The sequence below is a fragment of the Vanellus vanellus genome (assembly GCF_965231255.1).
Source record: "Vanellus vanellus genome assembly, chromosome: 12".
Lineage (NCBI taxonomy): Eukaryota > Metazoa > Chordata > Aves > Charadriiformes > Charadriidae > Vanellus > Vanellus vanellus.
In genome coordinates, this window is record NC_138917.1 from 23,167,438 (window position 1) to 23,188,724 (window position 21,287).

A 21,287-nucleotide genomic window follows, 5' to 3' on the forward strand; every position below is an offset into this window, starting at 1 on the left:
TGTCCAACAATTCCACTCAAGGGTTAGTGATTTTCAAGAGCCAGAAGAGCTCCATGGGAGCACAGGAGGTGTCCACATGGGGCTTCACTGTATATTTGAATCAACTAAGATGAAGGATGTTTTGCCTCCATATGGGATTGTGCCACCACAGGAAGGGATAAACGTATCCCCCTGCACCAGGCTGCCTACAACAGCACAAGACGACTGTTCGGGCACCTGAACAGGAGCAGTTTCTAGCTGACTCCAGGCTGAGCCAGTTTATGCATTCATGCAAAATATCGTGAGGACTGCACAACACAAGGCAAAGTGAGCTCCCTACCAAGGAACAACGGATTGGTTTGTAGTTTCTTAATTAAGGTCTAATCCACCTTTCCTTCAAAAGTATGCACAAGCAGGGAGAACATAGGAGCCAGCCAGAGAAGGAGCAAAGGTTTTTCCTTTGTTTATCCTCACATTCAACTGCTAATTGGCTTTGGCATCAGCAGTTTTGCCATAGGTACACAGCAGTTCAAGCTTACACAGGCAGAAAGGCGTTTCCTTAGTGGAACTGGCTGGTAGGTCTGTGCAGAGACCAGTTATTTTTGGTTACCTTTCTCCTTGACAGGTGGATCCAGCTCTGCCAGACACAAGGGCAGAGGCAACCAATTCTGTTGCTGGAGTGGTTTCTAGTGACACCAAGCTGATGGTTTGAATCAGCTTAACTCTGAATATAGCGTAACTCTGAATATAGCATAACCACAAGTGCAGTTTCTCACCTTGGCACTTTCCCGGATGGGCCAGAAAAATATATCATCACGGTGTCCTTCCTGAAAAAGAGAGTAGAGGTGCTCAGTAAGGACCCATGTCTGATGCTAAAGAGGGCCTTGACATCTGCCATGGTAGCACATTGCCACAGGCAAGCAATCCAGCAGTTGTGTGGCTAGAGGGCAGCAGGACACCCTGCATGCTGAACTGGGGTTGTGATATAGACAAGAGAGTAACACAGTTAAGAAGATTAGGCAGGGACTTTTTTTTTTTTTTTTGCAAGACCAGCAGTATGTTGGAAAGAAGTTCAGTAGAACCTCCATTCCAGCAAGAAAAATAAGAAGAAGCTGTATGCGATTTGATGTCTCTTGAGTCACACCAAGGATTAACCCGGCCCGTTAAACTTAAAACCATAAGAGCTAGGAGTTAAAGATTCTACCCCTTCTCTGTCATCCTAGACCTATGAAAACACCAAAACCTGTAATTTAAAGGAACATAGAGCTAGAGCTACTTAAATCACCTTTTCAGTAAACTTAGCTGATTTATAGCAAATTTATGCTAGCTGGTAAAGAATTTTCCAATTGATATATTGCAGAGCTTAAAAGCAATCTTAAATTCTGTTCTATAAGAAGAAATATTGCCCCCTGCAAATCAATTTACAGCCCAAGGATAAAATGACCTATTAAAAAAAAAAATAGAAAGTCCATAATATGATGAATTCAAATTTTGTTTCAAACAGAAAACAAAAATGATGAAAATTAATTTTTGTTGATTTTGATTAGACAACAATTAAGCTGTAAAGCAGCATCCATTTAGAAAGTCAGCATCTAAAGAGACAATGTATTTGGTTTTGTAAGATCTCTCATGCATCAATACCTGACACACAGTTCAGTAGCATTTTGACACGCGATGACTTCCTTTGCCAAAACGAGAACAGCATTCAAGGAAAGATCGTTGTTGCTCAGGCTGTGAACAGGAGGAAGAACACAACCTCAGCTGCTGCGCCCAACAGCACGCTCTTCTGTTAGGCAAATGCCCTCTGCTCCGCACCCAAACACCCTGAAGCGCATTGTTTTAGGGGATTTCTCAAAAACTTCAGAATTTCGCGTTTAGGAGCCAACAAAAGCATTACCAGATCACAGTTCCTCTCTGCAAGCTATAGCTCCCGTGAATTTAGAATCAGAGATACTTCCTCTATGTGCAACAGAAGAATCCTTAACTGTTTTTGGTTCAGGTTTTTGGGTTATGTAGGGAACGTACTTTATACCTGTATGATTACACAACCAGCCCACAGTGCGGTTAAACTCTTGCTATAACAAATACAATTTAAGTATGGCATATTAAAGTAGTGTGGTCTAAACCCTCACATTTAAAACATCCCTGAAGACACAATACTAACAACCTCTAAATTCTTAAAGGTTCTTCTTTAAGAGAAGAAGAATAAGAGGTTATTCTTTAATTGCATGTTTATTCTGTTTCATTACTTGTTGAACCTCATTAAACATGAAACAAAGTCTTGCTTCTACAAACCCTCTGCTTGTTCTCAAGGCCACAGAACACCTTTCCTGCGGGCCTCAAAGGAATCATCCATGACAGCACCACCGTACGTGTGTAATAGAAATGCGTGAAGGAATGAGTCTTACAAATTGCACTGGCTTCCTACCTTTTCCGTATGATAAGCTGCTTCACTGGGGGGACGCTGGCATTTCCCACAAGCTGTTATCCAATGTGCCGAGGAAAGCAGCGGAGCAGGTACATTCCCACTTTGCTCCCTCTTTCCAACAGGCTTGTAAACATTTCTAATCATACTGCAAAGTCAGTAATTAATTCCAGGACGGGGTCCAGCAATAACTGCAGGTATGTTGGGGCTCGCCTGCTTGCGCCCAGGGGTATGTGGAAGAACTTTAAAGGCAGAATCACTCCCTTTTAACCAGTGTGGGTAGGCAATACTGTGGCTTTGCCTTCCCGCAGAGGCAGTATGGTTTTGTGGCTGCCCCTCTCCTGTACGGCAAACTACACTGACACTCCAACACTCACAGCAGCTCTGCTCTGCTTTGACTGCTGCTGCTTAAACTGCCCTTGCTAGCTTTTCAAAGGCTTTAAATCCCTTCACAAATCAGGCTGGTTCTCCCCACCTAAAAAGTTGCAGATCCACGTTGGGAGTTTTCCTAGCAGTCAGTCCCTCTCACTCAGCGCTGTGCTGTAACGGGAGTGTTAGAAGGAGTATGGGAGAAGAGAGCTAACAAAATGGCTAGGAAGACAGGGATGGAGCCATCCTCTCTCATGCCACAGGTGAGGCATCTCAGCCTGAGCCTGGCCATGGGGAAGAGAGGTGAGGAGGCACAAGAGGAAAAAGTCATGACAAGCACCAAGTCGAGCAGATGCGTCGTAATTCCTGGAGAGGTATCAGTGGTGCCAGGACTCCCCTGAGATTATTTTAAAACACCTGGGTAAGAACTGGGAGGCTGAGTCTGTCTCAAACTAAGCCAGGCCTCCAGCACAGCCCTGCTTGCACTTAAAATGTCTGTGCCCCAGCTTAGTGTCCCACTGGCATCTCTAACAGCAAGCGTCACACCTGACAGAGACATCCAGCAATTCTGATCTGATTAGGATTTAAACGCTCTCTGATGCTGTGCTTGGCTTCATAGTGGCTACCATTTTTAATAGGTTTAAGACATTTTTACTCACTCTATTTTCTTCAACTTTTCCATTCTGGAAAACAGGCCCAGCACTCTCTTCACTTCCAGATCCCGTATCCGATTGTCCTGCAAGCTGCACACAGATTCATTCTCATTAGTACCTCAGGTCTCCAAGGAATGAGAGGCTGATTTGAGGGTCATTGCCACAACACACTCACTTTATTTCCTCAAGCTGAAGGCACTGTGATGAAGCCTGGACCAAGTTAGTCAACCCCTCACCTGTGATGCTCCCACCTGTCAACCTGGAAAAAGAGAGAGTCACTCAAACCAAGCAGAGGGAGGACTAGCATCCCGCGCCACGCATGGCAAGCCTGTCTCAGACGTGTGCCCGTGCCGCACTCCCGGCACACTAACGCAGAGGGGAGGTGGCCCGACTCTGCCACCTGCAGCCAACTTTATCCTCCTTTTCAAACAGGGCATTGCAATGCTCCTCTTGATACCAGCATAAAACGAGCCACCATACCCGTGCTGCTCTGCACAGCACCACGTTATTCTCTATGCAGTGCTGCACAGAGCAGATCAGCCTTGAGTGAGCAGACGTAATTGAAACGCAAGATAGAAACAGAGGACAGACAGGAAGAGAAAAGGCTCTGACCTTACAAGCAAAGACTTACCGTAGTTTCTTCAGGCCCCCCATTCCTCGTAAGCTCTTTGAAAGAGCAGCAGCAAAGTCATCGCCACATCTCCTACTACGAAAGCTAAAAAATGAAGAAAAGGGGAAAAACATGAGCACAACAAAACTGGAAATAAACTAGCCCACAGAGCAGGTTAATACACGATTTTAAAAAAGAGCTGAATTTCCTTCTTAGCAGCCATTGTATCATGCTCTTTTTTGCAGCGCTTTTGTCTTTTCAAACATCTGTTTCAAAAAAACTCCAAAACATTAAACTTGCACACCAACCGCAAATGCCTCAAGAGACGGCTTCTGCCTTTTGATACAGTGACACTATTTGTAAGTGCTGCCACAGCTGAAGAGTCAGCCCTGCTGCGTGTCCCACCAGAGTCAGGACACCGGAGACCCGTTCATAAGACAAGGTCAGGTCACACAGGGGCAAACTGAACTCACACAAACAGAGAGTGTCTAACAGCTCCGGTGTGACGAGCTGCTTAGTTACGAGAGGGTTCATTTCAGGCCAGATACTTTAAATTTGGGTGGCAGAGTAGCCAGATTTGTTCAAAATACAAAAGACACAAGGTTCATAGGGCAAGTACCTCTTCTATAGAAGGAGCTGGTGGTGGTGGAAAAAAACAGACAAACAGGTAAGCTGTCAGGCACACAAGCTCTCCTTTGAATCAGCTGCAGGATGTACTGATTATGGGATGGATTGGTACAAAGCCCCCTGGGTTGCATGTCTCCCACAGCGTGTTTGGGGGCCATGAAAGCAGCAACCCACCTGTGGCCCTGTTGATGTAAGTGCCTCTGCCACCCTCCCCTAAACCAGAGGGAGTCAGGAACAAGCTGGAGAGGTGTGGTGGCATGACGGACATGGCCCATGGTCATTAGGAACGCACCTGAGGTGATGTTCCTTCTTTAGACAGGTTCTGTGCAGCCAAGAGGCAGCTGAAATGCTTGGGGTCCATCCTGGTTTGAGCAACACAGGACTAATTTCTCTTCTAATACTTGGGAAGACTGCACTTTTAGAAGACTCTAGTGTCTGAATTCGTGAGAATATTTACTTTGTAGCCAGCTATGGTGTGTGGGTTTCAAGGTCTCTCGCCATTTTCAAGCTCACCAGGTGCGGGGATGAGGAGGAACAAGACCTGAGCACTTGACCCAAGCTGGCCAACAGGATTGTTTCATACCATGAACATCGCATTCAATATAAATTAGAAAGTTTGCTGCAAACTTTGCCCCCTCCCATGATGGCTGCCATCCTGGGAACTTTGTGCCCCTGTGCCAGAGCCCTGAGCCCTTCCCTTCCTCCCGAAGCTGCAGCACTCAGTGTCCCACATTTGCTGTCGCCTGCTGGGAATGCAGAACTTTCTACGGGTAGAATGGGCTGAGTATAATCTGTGCGTATTCTGTATTGGTATTGGGATCAATACTGGTTCTTTAGTGTTATTAATGTTAATTATCTAATCTTACTCTATTAAATCTGTTTATATTTCAGCTTCTCGGTTTCCTTGTTTTTCCCAATTCCCTTTTCTGGAGAGGGGGGGGGAGGTGTCATTGGGTGATAGAACAATTGTCTAAACAACAATAAATTGTTATCGGTTTCTCAAACCGTAACAGACAGTACTCAGAGTGCTTCTATCCTGTGGACCATAACTGACAGCAGGCATGGACTTGAGTGTGCAGGAGCCACGGAAGAAGCCTCAAAAATCCCCTGTTCCATCCTCCTAATGCAAGGGAACAGCCTGACCATCCCTGGGCATCTGCCCAACCTGCTCTTTGAAAGCAGAAGACTCTGTGCACTGCCTTGTGCTTGCATTAGCAATTCAGAGTTAGGATGCATCATCAGAAAGCTTTTCTAACAGTAAATTAAACGGTATTCCTATTTGTCTTAATGGAGGCAGAGAACAATCGATTACTGTCCTTTTTACAATATCAATATCCAGGAACAGCAGTTTTCATGTCTCTGTTTATGCTCCTCTGCTTCACAGCAGACGATGCCATTCCCTTCAGGTCAAGGTAATTCTCACCCTGGCCGCTCCCCACCTTCTCCACAGTAGCAAACTCTACACGTATTCCTCCAAGTCATTCACAGAAATACAGAATGAGACCCATCTTGCAGGACAATCTCAAGAGATCCTCCTTGAAATGTCCTTCCAGCATTATAGCAAAGCAATGATAGACAGCACCTTAGAGTGCAGTTGTCATCTTCTGTTCACCTAGTTTATGGTGATTACACTTAGGTCACAATTTTCTCAGTTGCTTTAAGGATTCGCCCTGCCTTTGCAGTGTCAAGAAATACCTATCATTTTCTCTCTTATCTACCAGACTAACTACCCTCTCGTTTGATTGTTTTAGTCAAAACAAAGAAACAAACAAAAAAAACCAGCCAGAATGGATTTATCATCTTAATATCCTTCAATCACTCAAAATCATTATTTTTATAAGTTTCTTTGGTATCAAAGTTATGCTGTTCAGATTAGAACTTGCCCTTCCAACCCCCTACCCCTTCTCTCCACCCACCAGCTCATACCATTCAGTGTGTTTACCTCAAGTGCTCTACATTTTTACAGCCAGCCAGAACCTCCAAACAGTCAATGTCCATAACACATCCTGCAAAATCCAAATGAGTCAAATCCTGGCCCGAGTTTATGACAAAAACCAAAGCCGACATGTCCAGAGGTGTCAGTCTAAAGTTTTTAAACTCGTACTTGAAATTCAGCAGGTTCCCAATGTGCTGGGCTACTTTGAGGTCTTGTGTTTCAAACGTGCAGTGGCAGAGCTCAATGACCTTAGGCCCGGTCAGATGAGTGGCTGCTAGTTTCTTGAGAGACTGCAGGATTGTGTCCTGCTTATCCTGCACCCAAGCTTCATCTTGTTCAGCTAGGAGCATAAGAAACGTCCTACATTCTTTTGATGACAAGCCTGAGAGAAAGATGTGAAGACTCTCCATGAACTCGGTCTTTGCCTCGTTCTTTAAAGTCCACTTTGACTTCAAACAGAACTTCTTCTTCAGGTAGTTCTTGTCCACCCTCTTACTTACCATGAGACAGAGCGCTGCAAAAAACTCCTGCAAGCTCAAGTGGACAAAGGCATAGCCAGCCTCTGGGCGAGTGCCACTCGTCTTCACCTCAAAGACAGTCAGCAGTCCGTGCAAGGAAGCAAATTTCTTCACGTGCTCTGGAATATCACCAACATAAAATACAAGCTTCTTATCTTCCAGGCCTTTCAGTGCAAGGTCACACAGACCTAAAATGGCCTTCTTGTTACAGTTCAGCTGAGTCTCTTCGCCACCTGCATGCTCTCCCTGCTGTTTGTTTATGAAGATGAGAAGCATTTTGATATAAAACTGTGTCATAGTCTGAGGAAGCTCCACGCTCATCTCATGTTTAAGAAGCAAATACTCCAAACAGATGCACACAACATAACACAGTGCAGGGATGAAGCACATGCTGAGGAGCTTGGTGTTGTTCTTCAGATGAGCAATGGCTTGTTCTTTGAATGTATGCTGATGAAAATAGTGGTTGACATATTCCTCAACCTTCTCATGGTCAAATCCCCAAATTTCTGCTAGCACATCTACCGTATTTAGTAAGAAGTCAGGTAGTCTCTTAGGTCGGCTGGTGACCAACACCGTGCAACCAGGTAGGAGTTTCCCATGACACAGGTCTGCAAAGAGCTCAGATATGGACATATGGGAGGTAAGAGTTGGGCCTCCCATAGAAGAGGATGACCCATCCATGTTAGCTGCAAACTCATCCAGCCCATCAAAGATGATTAGTGTACGCCAGGCGTTTTCCAGGAGGTACTGGAACACTGCATCAGGGCTGTCTTCTGGCTGAAGGAACAGGTCAAACAAAAGCTCCTTCAGAGTCAGTTTTCTTTTTAATAAATTGAGCTGCCGAAATTCGAACAGAAAAGTGAAGAGAAACTGAGGTAGGAAACCCTCTGCCCATTTCTGACAAATCCTGTGCATTAGCATGGTCTTGCCTGTACCTGGTTTACCAAACAATAAGATCACCTTTGTCGAGCCCGATGGGACCACACTACGAAAGAGATCTGACACTTTCACTGCTGTATCTGCACATTCTTCTGGTTCTGGAGTGCTTGCCACATCGTCTCGGGGTTTATCTGTTTTCTCCTTTAAGCGGGAGGCTTTGCTCTGCTGAATAACAAGGTTGACAAAGGCCTGGTTGAAAGCCAGTGGCTGCGTTTGTTCCTGTGCTGCTGCTTCTGCTGCTCTCCTGCTTCCATACCTCTGGCAGATAGAATTGACGAGGAGATGCCGGTACTTTTCAGCTGAATCTGAGAGAGAAGACAACAGAGTGAGTATGAGGGTGAAAAAGTTAGTTCTGAGTCATGACAGATCCAAAATACTAGCACTTATACACAGAGAAACAGTGGCCCTGGTGAGAGGCTGCTCCACAGAGATAGGTAGAGATGACAAATTCTGAACAGGTGAAACTAACCCATAATTTTTCCTATTTTTGCACAGGAGCCAAAGAAGAAGAAAATTCAGGGAAACAGTGAAACAGCTTTAAATAAAAACTAAATCTTATTACTTCTTTAAGATGAGAATTAGATATTGGTGTACCATGTGTATAATTCCCCATTCCCTAGTTCCCTTTACACCCATGCTGGCCTTGTGCCACCCTTGCTCAGCTATCTGCACCTTGGAACAGACATATCTTTTGCTTTCAGAATTTGAGATCCCTGATCTCAAAAGCACCTCTTTCTTGAAAAGAGAACGGTGGCAATAATTAAGGGCACTGCTCAGCACCTCCTGAAAAACCTTATCCTCATTGCCGTTCAGTTTGCTGAGTTTTGTCAGTGGGTAAGATCTTGTCTTCTGGGAGCACCTTCTCAAGAACTTTCTTGTATGCAAACTTTCAGTCAAAAACTGGCTCCAGCCCAGCTCCCCCATCAGACACTGGCCAGTGCTGGACTGTGGGGATCGTAAGGCTAAAAGCAGGGGTAGAAAAGGGTAAAGAAGGGCAGATGACTAAGAAAAGGATGTGGACACCAGAGTTATACAGCCCGCAGGTGTGCTCAGGCTACCCAGTCTTTCCTGCATTTACTCTGCCTCAACTTTGTCATCACTCTTCATTTACTTCTCTCCTTTAGGGTGAGCTGAAATCATACGAGATTTTAATCTGCTAGAGAAACTGCGGAGCCTTTAGTGGGTTTTAAATTGTCAGTATGTTTCCTGATTTGGTTAAAAAAAAAGCAAACAAACAAATACAGGGATGACCTACAGCTGAGTGCTTTACTGCCATATCACACTTGAAGGAAGTCCTTAGCCTATGCCATCTGCATGCCTTCTGCTCAGGTAGATGTAAAATATCTCTCAAACAGAAATGGATGTTTCTTGTTATTTGCCAGGTCCCATCGTCTGTATATTTTATAAACTGTTGCATTAAAAGTTTATGCAGCTACTAAACAAAAGTTTCCCTCAGTGAGGGAGGTTGATTTCTTGGGTGTTTCTGTGAAGAAGTTCAACAGGTCCTTCCTCAGAGGAAAGCACACCACCACTCCTGGAATACCTGCGTACCTAGTCGTGGCTGTTTAACATCCTTATCGCTCACAGAGCTGCTGCAATGGCGACGTCGAGCAAACCCTGAAAATGGAAAAGACAGAAATACGTCAAAAGAGCATTTTGAATGGCAGCTAATTAGAGCTGGGCAAGACTCTTGAGCAAAGCATTTGGGGAGCTGAAGAGGCAAAAATCAGAGAGACAAAACTATTTGCAAATTCAGGCTGAGTTTACAGAACTGCTTTTGCAAATGCTGAAGTAAAAGCAGAGGTGCATCTAGCTATAAAAAGACAGCTTGGGCTGGTCCTCATGAGGCTAATCCATCCTCCTGTCCCACTCCAAATATGCTACAGCTCTCAGGAGTGACCTATGGGTCTAGGCTGGATTAAAGACCTTCAGAAATGGAGCTCCCCAAACTCCTCCAGGCAATTCATTCCAACACTTCAGTTTATTATATCGATTTTCCTAGTGGATAACATCAATCTTGCTTGCCACAGTGTGATCTGCTACTTCCCTGTTCCATCCACTTGAGTGTTTTCGCAGAGAAATCAAGCAGGTCCTTCCTCCTCCCTGGGACATATGATCAGCCACAAGGATTCAACATTTATCTAATATTGGAACATGACTTTGCGCTTCACAGAGCTGTTAATATCCAAATCTTACCGTTCTCAGCTGGGAGATTGGGAATAGTGAGGTACAAGCTGCTGGATGAAGCCTGGCTTTGAAAGTCTTTGCAGGAAACAACGTGAATTTTAAAAGGCATGTTTTGCAAGAAATGTGTTAGGTTTAGCAAATGATGCTCAGATCCTTTTGCTCAAGCCCCTCATTTGCTTAGAAGCACGGTGCTAAGTAAGCAGTGCCAGAACCTTAGCGAAAAACTATCATAACAGCCTGCCAAAAAGCATCCTAGGAAATGACCCTACTGGTAGCACAGCTGCTGCAAGGCAAAAAAAATTAGGTACGTGCAACTCTGAGTTTGGAGGAGCATATAGAAGCAGAGAGAACATTAAGGGCTACAGACAGCCTAATCAAAAACTTACAGCACAAGCACTGCAAAGTTACACAGGGCATGGAGGAAGTGGTTCTACATATGAAAGAAGCCTGGCAGACTTGAGACAGAGATAAACCAAACAGCAGTACCACATCTCCCAGCTACACACTGTAGCAAAGTCCACAGCCCCCTTTATTTCAACTGTTCTCCACTCCTCCTCAGGATTTAAGTCCATCCAAAGCAGGATAAGCCCATGTGATGGACCTGAAAGAAAGCAGGAGCAGGAAATATCAATGACTAGACATATCTCAGCGCCACAGAAAGTTTCCTTGTGAGCGAAGCCAGCTGCCAGGTCAGACTCCGTGAGCTCAGCTGGCCAGGGAGCACTGTGTGAAGGAGCTACATGTACTGCTGTGACAAGCTGCCCCGTATTTTCTGAGATTGACCACAACCACCTCACTGGTGAGTCTTTTTGTAGGCTGGGCGATGCGTCTGCCTTGCTTTGAACACAGAAACTGCTCTATTACCCTGGGGAACAGGGCAGGCAACAGCTATTTCTGGGGAACACACAGCCCACACATTCCCAGGGTTGTTCATGGTGATTAATTCCCTATTCATTTATGGCACACTCTCAGATAGAGAGAATGGGAAAAATAGAGAGGCACGAGTCATTCTTTTCTTAATTGGTTCTAGTAACTGTCAGCACTATTTTCAAATTTCTATTCCGCCAGCAACTGGTGAGATCGACCGCCTCCTCACTAGGGCGGCACAGCAGCAGTCCATCTGCAGAACAGAAAGGTTGCTTTTGTTTTTAAGATCTGAAAACTGCATGTGACATATGAGATACAGTATTTGCAGTGCTGTGAATCAGAAGCAGCCTCTGAGTGAAAAGCAGAGGCCAAAGAGTCTCTGTGACCATACAAACAGCTGGAACTGCAAAGGGTAGGTTGGGAGATACAATTTAAAACAGGTAGCACCAGCAGAGATGGGCAAGGCAGGGAGTGCTCACTGCTTGGGGAGCATGGTGCTAAAAGCCTGCTTCTGTCTGGCCAGGAGCAGAGAACGCTAACAGCAGATGACAAACACACAAGTTATAAGGTACTGAGGGAAGTGGCAAACTTCAGCAAGAAGCAGAACCAGCTCTGCAAGAAGGTCCTGTTGCTGTGAGTGTGAGCCTTAGTCAGTCCCCAAATTCACACAGCAAGAAAAAAAAAAAAAAGGAAGAGCAGCTTTTCCTTCAAATCATCTGTTTTTCACCAATGGGCAATCCGGCACCAAACCCACTCCCTGCCACTAACATTAAGCACCTCTACAGGACACAAGGACACACTTCACTTTGGGCACTGCCAGGGTCCCGGCTCAGTGACTCCTCTACGCTGCAGCCTGCAGAACACCAAGCTTCATTTCCTGCTGCTTCGTTTTCCCCAAGCACACATTTCAAGAAGACACAGCAAACTGACAGCAGCTTTCTGTGATAATCTGGATTCCTTTTGCCACTACCTCCACCATTTATCCTCTCACAAAGCTGGATGCCAGAATCACATTCTTTCTTTCCTCTGTGATGCTCTTCACATGGGGAGGACCTCGGCTGGTGTTTCATTTTCTGGAAACTAAATACCTGGTGACTAAGAAGGCAACTCAGAATTTAGCAGCTTCCGGTTGTTCCAGCAGATGTTACATGAGGGCCCAGGGACATCGCTCAGCAGAGGCACATACCTTCAGTATTTTCACATTGCACCAAAGGCTTCTGATGGACATTCGAGTGATGGATGTTGCTGCAAAGTGCCAGAGGATGAGGAGGGATCATGAAATCAAATCCCTCATTTCATGATCTGCACTCAATAGGAAGGCCTCAGTCCAAAATTCACCCCTGAAGAAAGCCCTAGAACTACTATTACCCATTCTTTTAAGCTCCAATTCTGACACTTCTAAAACGGTTTCTGCTGGATCAACTCCCAAATAGTCTGTCTCCTCTTCCTTTAAAAGCCACACCAACTTCCTCCACCTACCAATGAGCCAACCACAGTAAAAGTGCAAACAGAGGGGATTTTGCAGAGTGGGTGGGAGATTCCCTTGGCTAGACAAACTAAAATGAACGAGTTCCTTAGCAGAGCCAAGGCCTACAAGGCTTTTCTGAAATTCAGGGAGAGAAAACAAAACAGGGGAGGTTCATCTCGAAAGCACCAAGGACAGAAAAATCAAACCTGAAGTTGCAGTGGCTTCCCCACACCTTGCCAGCGCTGTGGCCAATATGAGGGACACTTGTAGCCCTGCCCAGCCCATGGGCAGAGAAGATAAACTCCAAGAGCACAGCTCCGCAGGGCCTGTTCCAGCCTTACCTTTCGGCACAGACGACCGGGCACTCATGTCTGTGCATGCTTCTTGTTTCTGGCTTAAGTTACCTAAAGGAGTTGGATTAGAAATGAAATACAGTGAGTGTCCTGTTCTTGAAATCTGGGGTGCTGCTGGCCAAAGTCAAAGGACAAGCAGCTTGCAACACACACATAGTGATACAAAGCAAGACTCAGTACAGGGGCTGACGAAACACAGCCAGCTTTCAGGCTCCCCATCTGGTCATTTCCTTTCAGATTGCTCTGAAATACAGTTAACCTCTGCTTTCAATGGAAGAGCAAAACAACTTTTCTCTATGATACAAACTCAGAGCATGGGTAGCTCTGGCTGATCTAAAACCACACCGCAGCCAAAAAGGGAAGCCCTACTCTCCCCCGTCCCTGCAAAGGAGATGTTTCTGTGATGAAACCGTTGAAAGAGTCAGTTAGCAACCCAGTCAAGGGCCTTTTCTGACTCACTGCATGGCTCAAGCTGCCACAAAACCCCACTCAGCACAGCCAACCCCACTGACAACGTTCACAGAGCTTCAGAGGAAGATCCTACTCGGGCCAAAGAGGAGTCCGCATACAGCCAGGACTCTTCTGTTCAGATAAACTCACGCCTGAAAGCATCGCTCTCCGAGCCTTCATACTCTCTTACTCCTCTCACTGTCATTTCCAGCATTTCCCAGCTGGGAGGGCAGGCCAGGACTCTTGGTATTTCTAGCTCCAGCATCAGCATGAAGCAACAAAGAACAAGGCTCCAAACGGGCACACGTGCTGCACTGTGGCCTCACCCAAAATCCGTGCAATGGCTCAAATATCCCAACTCTTGCCCTGCATGTCATGTAAAGCAAAGTAAGCCAGTTCTGGTGCTGGAAGACTCGATCCCGCTATTCCTCCACTAGTCATCCCAAACACTGCTTGGGCTGCCCCTCAGGTTGGTTTTAGCCCACATCAGTTCCCAGTTGTGCTCACCATGCAGACATAAGCTCTTTTCCACAGGAGTCACTTCAGCTAAGGCAATCTAATGGTTAACGTTGCCTAACCTAGGACTGCTTCACTACTCTAAAGCGTGGTCCTGTGTTATCTTCCTCCTCCAAACCACTGGCTCCTGCCCACATCCTTGGGACAGCCCATGCAATCACACAGCTACGCAGAGGGTCACGGGTTAACTCCAAGCCACACCTAGAGGAAAACTCAAAGCAATTCATCTTCAGAGGGATCAATGATGCTAAACGATACTGCAGTTAAACCAGCATAAGCCAACTCCAAAACCTAAAGAGATGTCTTCTTTTATGATATGCCACAGCATTAAAAGGAAGAAATCTGCTGCAGCTGCAGTCCTGAGGGAAAGCCCCTATCAGCCCTTGTTCCCTGTTGCCTGTCTGGTCTTTCCCCCGATTAATCTCTGCAAAAGTAACTGCTGCTGGTTGGTTACTAAAGGGTGCATCTGTCAGACTGATGCAAGTAACGACAAGTTACTGCAAGCAGGATGTGAAAGACAGTACCGCTGAGACGTTCTTGCGTTTCTGGATCAGGAAAATAAAAAAAATAGCACAGAACAAAAAGGTAGTTTTTTTTTTTTTCTTCAAATAAACCTATCCAAAAATTCATCTCAGCTTTATTGAAGAGGAGCTGCGCAATTTTTATTGGTTTGGCTTTTTACATCTAATTTTTTTTTACCTCAACTTACACTTCCAAGCCAAAAGTTGTGCTTCCAAGAAAAGAATACCACAACAAATTTCAGTGGTTTCAAAACCTCCTTCAAGAAGTCTGGAAGAGAAAACTTGGCAAAATAAACTTTCTCACCAAGAAATACAGACTGAAGCTAAATTTTCTGATTAAGAAAATCATTGCCATCGAGAAACTCCTGACCTACTATTTCATCAATGTCTTCTCTCTCACAGCTGTTGTGACGCTCTCCACTCTCACAAAAAGCAATTGGGAATCCCTACAGCACAGCACATTACAAATGGTCTTTATTAGTGTCTCACAGAATCACAGAATAGTCAGGGTTGGAAGGGACCTCTGGAGATCATCTAGTCCAACCCCCCTGCCAGAGCAGGGTCACCTACAACAGGTTGCACAGGACAGCGTCCAGGCGGGTTTTGAATGTCTCCAGAGTGGGAGACTCCCCAACCTCTCTGGGCAGCCTGTTCCAGTGCTCCACTACCCTCAAAGTGAAGAAGTTCCTCCTCATGTCAAGATGGAACTTCCTATGTTCAAGCTTGTGCCCATTACCCCTCGTCCTATCAATGGGCACCACTGAAAAGACTCTTCCCATCCCTCTGGCATCCTCCCTTTAAGTATTTGAAAGCATTAATAAGATCCCCCCTCATTCTTCTTTTCTCAAGTATATTATTTTCTGGGCAAAGTGATTTTGCCCTTGGGGACACTTTCAATTCAGGAATCCAGATGATATGACTACACAGGTTCCCACAAGGTCCACAGAACCCTCCATGCTCAAATCAGGCCAGATCTTATTGAAAGAGTCAAGAAAGCGCCCACCAACACCAGCAAGGCGTAACATGACTGGTGAAAAAGCACGTCTGAAAATGTGATTCCAGCGATTATGGTGAAAGACACGGTGGACCAGAAGGAAAGTCAGATCTTTTTTTAAACCAAGTGGCTGGGTTAAAAAGGCTTGTAGCTGCCTGGACACCATGGAGAGGACTACCACTTCTCACTGAGATTCACTGACTGCGCAAGCGAGGGCACTGGTGGTGTCACTGCCTAGACTGGCCTGTTGGCTATGAGGGGTCAAGGCGCTGGCTGTGTTTGGAGACAGTCAAAGGAAGCTGGACCGATGTCCATTACCTTCTCCCGCAGAGCTTATGAGCAGTATCTCCAGATCCAGGGGGAGGTCGCACTCCATACAGAGGTACTGTGCAAACTGTTTCCAGGTGGCAGGGCCAGCCTTCTGCAACAGGTCAAGAAGAACTGAGACTCTTTCTCTGTGGTCGGTGATGCCATCCAGGCCATTCAGGGCCACCGCTGGGAGGAAGCAGCGGGAGGTCGTGAGCAGCCAGTCAGGACGGTGACTGAGGAATTCCACTAGCTGGGGGCGGGCACTTGCTATGGCTGCTTCCAGGTCTAGATCATCATTCTGAAATGGAGGCTAGAGGGATGAAACCAGAAAGGGTAGTAATGAGCACAGGAGTCAGAGATGTTCACCCTCACAGCCCTGATGACCTGACCTGTTTTTCTACCCCTTGGTCCAACCCAGCGTTTCTTATCTGCCTTACTTGGGCAGCTTTCACGTGCAGCAGGACCTCTGGGAAGGCACAGGACTCAAAGAGCAAGACATTTACCTGCACAAAGGGCTCGGGCAGCTGTTCTCTCAGCTTGTCTTGTGGGGATGGACAACTCATTTCTGCTTTGGTAACATCACCCTCAACTTCCACTTCCTTCCCACAGCAAAGCTATGTAATATATGGTCTCCTACCTGCATTGTTGTGTGGTCGACCCCCTCTCAGATGTCAAATGCTCCATACCCTGAGGAAGAACTGATCTGCCAGCGGCAGCGTTTCAGCACACAGGGATAGCCCAACGCATGGTGCACGCTTGTATGCAGTTGCCTCCCTCGGTGCAGAAGCCTAGGGATAATAACAACAGAGCAGAACGTAGATGTGAAAGAGCACGGGCAATTACACAGGTCCCAGATCTAGAAGCTCTGCCTTTGATCCTGGGGTGAGCTACAGAGCTTTTCATCTCTAGGTAGCAACCTCAACTCAAACCAGCAGTGACCACAAATTTTGGACATTTGAGGATCCAGGATCCACACATACCAGTGTGATGAAAATGCAGGACTGACCCTTGTGCCCTAAGATGCAAGTGAAGACAGGCTTTACAGGAACACTTCAAGGGAGTCACAGCTTTCCTGGTGCCACTGCCTGACTTGAGTTGGTCTTCTGTGGTCTAGTGGAAGGTGTCCCTGCCCGTGGCAGCGGGGTTGAAACTAGATGATCTTTACGGTCTCTTCCAACCTAAACCATTCTATGATTCTATGCCAACCTGCTGCTCTTACCCCTCTATGTAAGCTGATGCAGAAGAAACAGCAGCTTGCTCAAGTCAGTCACACCAGAAAAACTGTGAAAAGCTGATCCTCTGAGGTTACACAGCTCTCTCAAAAGAGTTTCAGGTGCAGGGGCCTGAAAACACCACCAGTGCCAGAGCAGCCCCTCCGCCTCTCAGCAGAGATGGCAAAGTGAACTGTTTCTGGCTGGTGTCCCGCTGGCTGCTGGAAAGCGGTCACCACCCTGCACGCCTCCAAACATCCTCCGGCAGGACCCCAGCTCAAGCTACAGCAGCATCAGGACTGTGCTGCTGTGCTATCCCCAGCAGACAACTGACAACACTGATGTTCAAAGCTAGCTCCAACTACAGCTACCATCACCGTGTTTGCAGAAAGGCTGAGAAATAGAAACCAGAGAGAGCAGCCTCCATGTTCCACACCCCACCAACTACCTGACTTGCATCTAAGGGGGACAGTCCTTCCAGGTTGAAGACTGCTGCCACACCCCAAGTACTGTGTTCAGTTTTGGGCCCCTCATGACAAGAAAGACACTGAGGCACTGGAGCGTGTCCAGAGAAGGGCAACAGAGCTGGTGAGGGGTCTGGAGCACAAGTCTGATGAGGAGCAGCTGAGGGACCTGGGGGTGTTCAGCCTGGAGAAAAGAAGGCTGAGGGGAGACCTTCTCGCCCTCTACAGCTCCCTGAAAGGAGGAGGTAGCAAGGGGGGGGCGGTCTCTTCTCCCAAGGAACAGGCGATGGGACAAGGGGAAACGGTCTCAAGTTGCGCCGGGGGAGGTTTAGATTGGATATTAGGGAAAATTTCTTCACCAAAAGGGTTGTCAAGCAGTGGCAAAGGCTTGTTCAGCAAAAAGCCAGTAATGCTGTTGAATGGAAGCATCCTGTTGGGTAGAATCGTTTCATCCCCTAACAAGGCTGGTGCACACAGTGCCATTCCCCAGTTCCTGAGGAAATCCCTTCCCAACCCAAGAGCAGCAGCCACGCCACCACTACCAGGGTGGAAGGACAGGGGAGTCATGCTGCTGAGCCCACCTTCTCCAGTGTTCAGCCCTCACTCCCCAGCCATGCTCTCCTCTGCACTGACCGTTCAGGTATCTACAGCAAAGTGCACCACAGGCCTTCAGGCATTTCATTTTTGCCGCCTTTCCTGACCTGGCCAAGGAGGAAAGTGGGAGATCTCCTACAGAGCCAAGGGAAGAACAAGTGGAAGACAGAAGGGCGCTCTGATGGGAAGAGCCAAGACCTTCCCATCTGCACCCAGACAACTCCTAATGCATCAGAAAGTTAGGCTCTTGCTGGAGTGACTCCACTGCATGGAGATAACATCACCTCCCCACGTCACTGCTGGGCATGACACACACCCAAGAGCAGAAGACAAAACAAAAAGCAGGCACCAGGCTGGAGGACTGGAGGTAAAACTGCTCAAGAAGTTTGTCCCGCTCATGTTTAGGAGGATACCCCTTCTCCCATAACCCAGCCCTCTCCATGCTGCCCCTTCCAACAGCCTTGGACGTTCTGAGAGAGCCAAATTAACACAGCGAAGGGATACAACCCGACCGAGTGCTACAGCAGAGGACTGGATGGGAAGGACCTTATCAGTTTCTTCTGTTTCTGCACTCTGGAAGCCAAGCAGACCTCCGATAAGAGCAAAGCTTGTGATACTGCATGGTCTTTTACCAATCTCTGACTCTCCAGGTCAAAACCTTGTCACAAGTTGGTTACTATGCAGCATCTTCATATACTGTTATAATACAGTGTCCCTGCGAGAAAGACTCTACCCAGGTTCCCGCTCCAGATCACGCTTTCAGGACACATTGTATAAGAAGCACGGCAGCTCTGGGATCCATCAAAATGTGAGTAAAACCCCCAGTTTGTAAAAATTCTCTAATGCCTATCATTCACTATTCTAAAGCTAACAACAAAAAAGTTCCTGGTGAAATGCTATGAAAATTAGGCGTAACCATGATCAGTTTTCTCTTCAGGCTATTTCCACGATGCGAAAAACTGGATCTCTGAAACTGACTGAAAAGGACTCTGAAAGCTTTCAATCAAAAGATTTTATTCTGAAACTCATTTTATATTATCAATTATACAAATAAAGAATGCTAATAGTAACACATGCGTTAAAAACAAAGGAAACTATGTTTCAACTAACCAGAAAGCTTAAAAGAAAACATTTAAACACTTCATATTTAAAGAAACTGCAGAATAACAGGGCTTCCTGCAAAACAAACTTCCTTTCCTAGTCTATCTTTAGGGACCTTTATTTTACATTTCTCCAGCCAAAACCCAGAAACCCGTAGACAGCAATGCCCTGACCTCATTCCCCTGATGACCCAGAACTACCTACTTAATAAGATTGTATTAAGTAAATAAATAAGAAAAATCAGCCCTTAATGCTAATGAAGACTGAAAGCCATTCAGGCAAAGACTAAACTCATAGGAATTAATGAAAGTGAGATGAAAGCTCAGGCGATATCACACAGCTCCTATACCACTACTGCTCTGATAAACAAGACCACCAGAAAAGATGGGCAGCGACCTACAGTAAAATGCCTCTGAGCTCAAAACAAAGCTCAAACCTCCCAAGAAGACCCAGAAAGCTTCTGAGCCTTGAGCCTTGCCCTCATCCTTCAAATACAGAAACACCATGATAAAACACTGCAAAAAACATGCCTCGCCTCCCCTTCCCTCCCCAACTCGGCATTCGCGCCATCCTCAGCCAAGGAAAAACAAAACCGAAATGTGAAGCTCCCTGTTTCAAACTTCACATGCTTGAGGAGCACATGCTACTTACTGAAAGCCCAGAAACAGAATGGCGGCACCGAAAACAAAGCGGTGGGGTGACAAAACAAAGGAGCTGGGGGACAACATCCACCGTCTCGATGTCTCTGCTTGCTAACCCACCGGTCAGCCGAGGCACACAGCCCTTCGCTGCCTTTTGGGACCTGATGAACAAAATGAAAGTAAAAACAGGCAGGAATTCCCCTACTGCAACTCATCTGTGGTAAAAACAGTGTCACGAGGGAAAAAAAAAATTGGAACACCAGAAGAGTGTTATCCTATTCTAAAATCTATAGCTGCATGATAATTAAGTCAAGCTTTTGGAGAGTAGTCCAAAGAAACAGGACTTGGGGTCAAACATTCTCACTGGAGTAAACTCTGCCCTGGTTGTGGTTAAGGCTCTTGCAATGGGAATATTTTTATTTATATGCATATGTCTGATTGTTTTGGCACACAGGGAAATATTTATTTCCTGTTTCATTACATTGAGAAAAAAAAAAGCAACCTACCTTTCCTTTGGAATGGGGACAAGGTTTAAGTGAGAATGTAGCAGAGGTGAATGATTTGAGGAAAACCCCCGGGTTTCTGATACAACTGTGTGCACTGAGATCCCCAGATCTAGCCAGATAGAGCGCAACACACAATGAAGTATTGTTAATATTTTTCTAGATGTCAGAGAAAGCTACGTCGGAAAACCACACGCAGCCTGCAGCCCAGTCCCGGACAAGGCAAGGTGGCCCTCAGCGACTCTTCAAAATGTGTTTATTGGGGAAAAAAAAAAAGAAATAAGGAGGTCCAGCGATGCTGGATATAAACGCTCGGTTGCTCTGGTGGTCTCGCCTCAAGCACAGCGTGGGGGACAGGGGGAGCTCTGGGGGAATGGGGGAGGATGGAGGGGACTGGGGATGGTGAGGATCAGCTGGGGAGGCGAGGGGCAGCGCCACCACCGCGCTCTGCCCCATTTTGCCACCGTCCCCATCCGGGTTTGGCCCTCCACACCTCCCACCGGTGTCCCCACTGGCCCAGGGGCTGGTACAGCACCGCCAACACAACCCCTTTATGGCCAAACACGCCATTCTGCACCTAAAAAAACTTTTGAGTCCCACCCTCGACAGCCTCCCGTACATCGCTCCGGCCTATAAAAGCTGTGATATGAGGGGTTTTGCATTTATTTGCTTCCACCGCCTGGGAGCGAAAGTCACCTTCAGCGACTCTTCCCACCTTAGCCTTCAACATGGCGCAGCCGGACCCCCTGTCCCCCCAAATCTAAACCCACGTGGGGTGCCCCCTCTCCACGACGCCTTCGCCACGGGCGGGGAGAAGGTGGAAGGGAGGACGGGTTTACGCTGCCCCGTCCTCCCTTCCACCTCCTCCCCACCTGTGGCGACCCGCCCGCGAGCACTCACCTTGCCGCGGTTCCATCCCGCCGCGCTCCCGTAGCGGCGGCCACGGCAGCTCAGGGTCGCCCCACCGCGGCCGCCCGCGAAACCGAAACCGGCGGAGGGCGAGGCGGCTTTGCCGGGAAAGCACGTGGGAAGGCGGAGGCGGCTCCGTGACA

The 21,287-nt window shown here is 46.9% G+C and overlaps 1 protein-coding gene across 1 annotated transcript in view; it reads right to left on the minus strand.

Moving 5' to 3' along the window:
- Positions 1-16,284, minus strand: part of NLRC5 (NLR family CARD domain containing 5) — a gene marked incomplete at its 5' end in the record, with an annotated part of 48,118 nt that extends 31,834 nt beyond the window's left edge. Inside the window, 10 exons of the mRNA XM_082489650.1 lie at positions 756-806; positions 1,621-1,710; positions 3,433-3,516; positions 3,602-3,685; positions 4,058-4,141; positions 6,606-8,361; positions 9,608-9,673; positions 12,920-12,982; positions 15,731-16,031; positions 16,159-16,284. Coding sequence (XP_082345776.1) covers positions 756-806; positions 1,621-1,710; positions 3,433-3,516; positions 3,602-3,685; positions 4,058-4,141; positions 6,606-8,361; positions 9,608-9,673; positions 12,920-12,982; positions 15,731-16,031; positions 16,159-16,284 — 2,705 coding nt within the window. The remainder of the gene's footprint in view (positions 1-755; positions 807-1,620; positions 1,711-3,432; positions 3,517-3,601; positions 3,686-4,057; positions 4,142-6,605; positions 8,362-9,607; positions 9,674-12,919; positions 12,983-15,730; positions 16,032-16,158) is intronic.
- Positions 16,285-21,287: the final 5,003 nt, after the last annotated feature.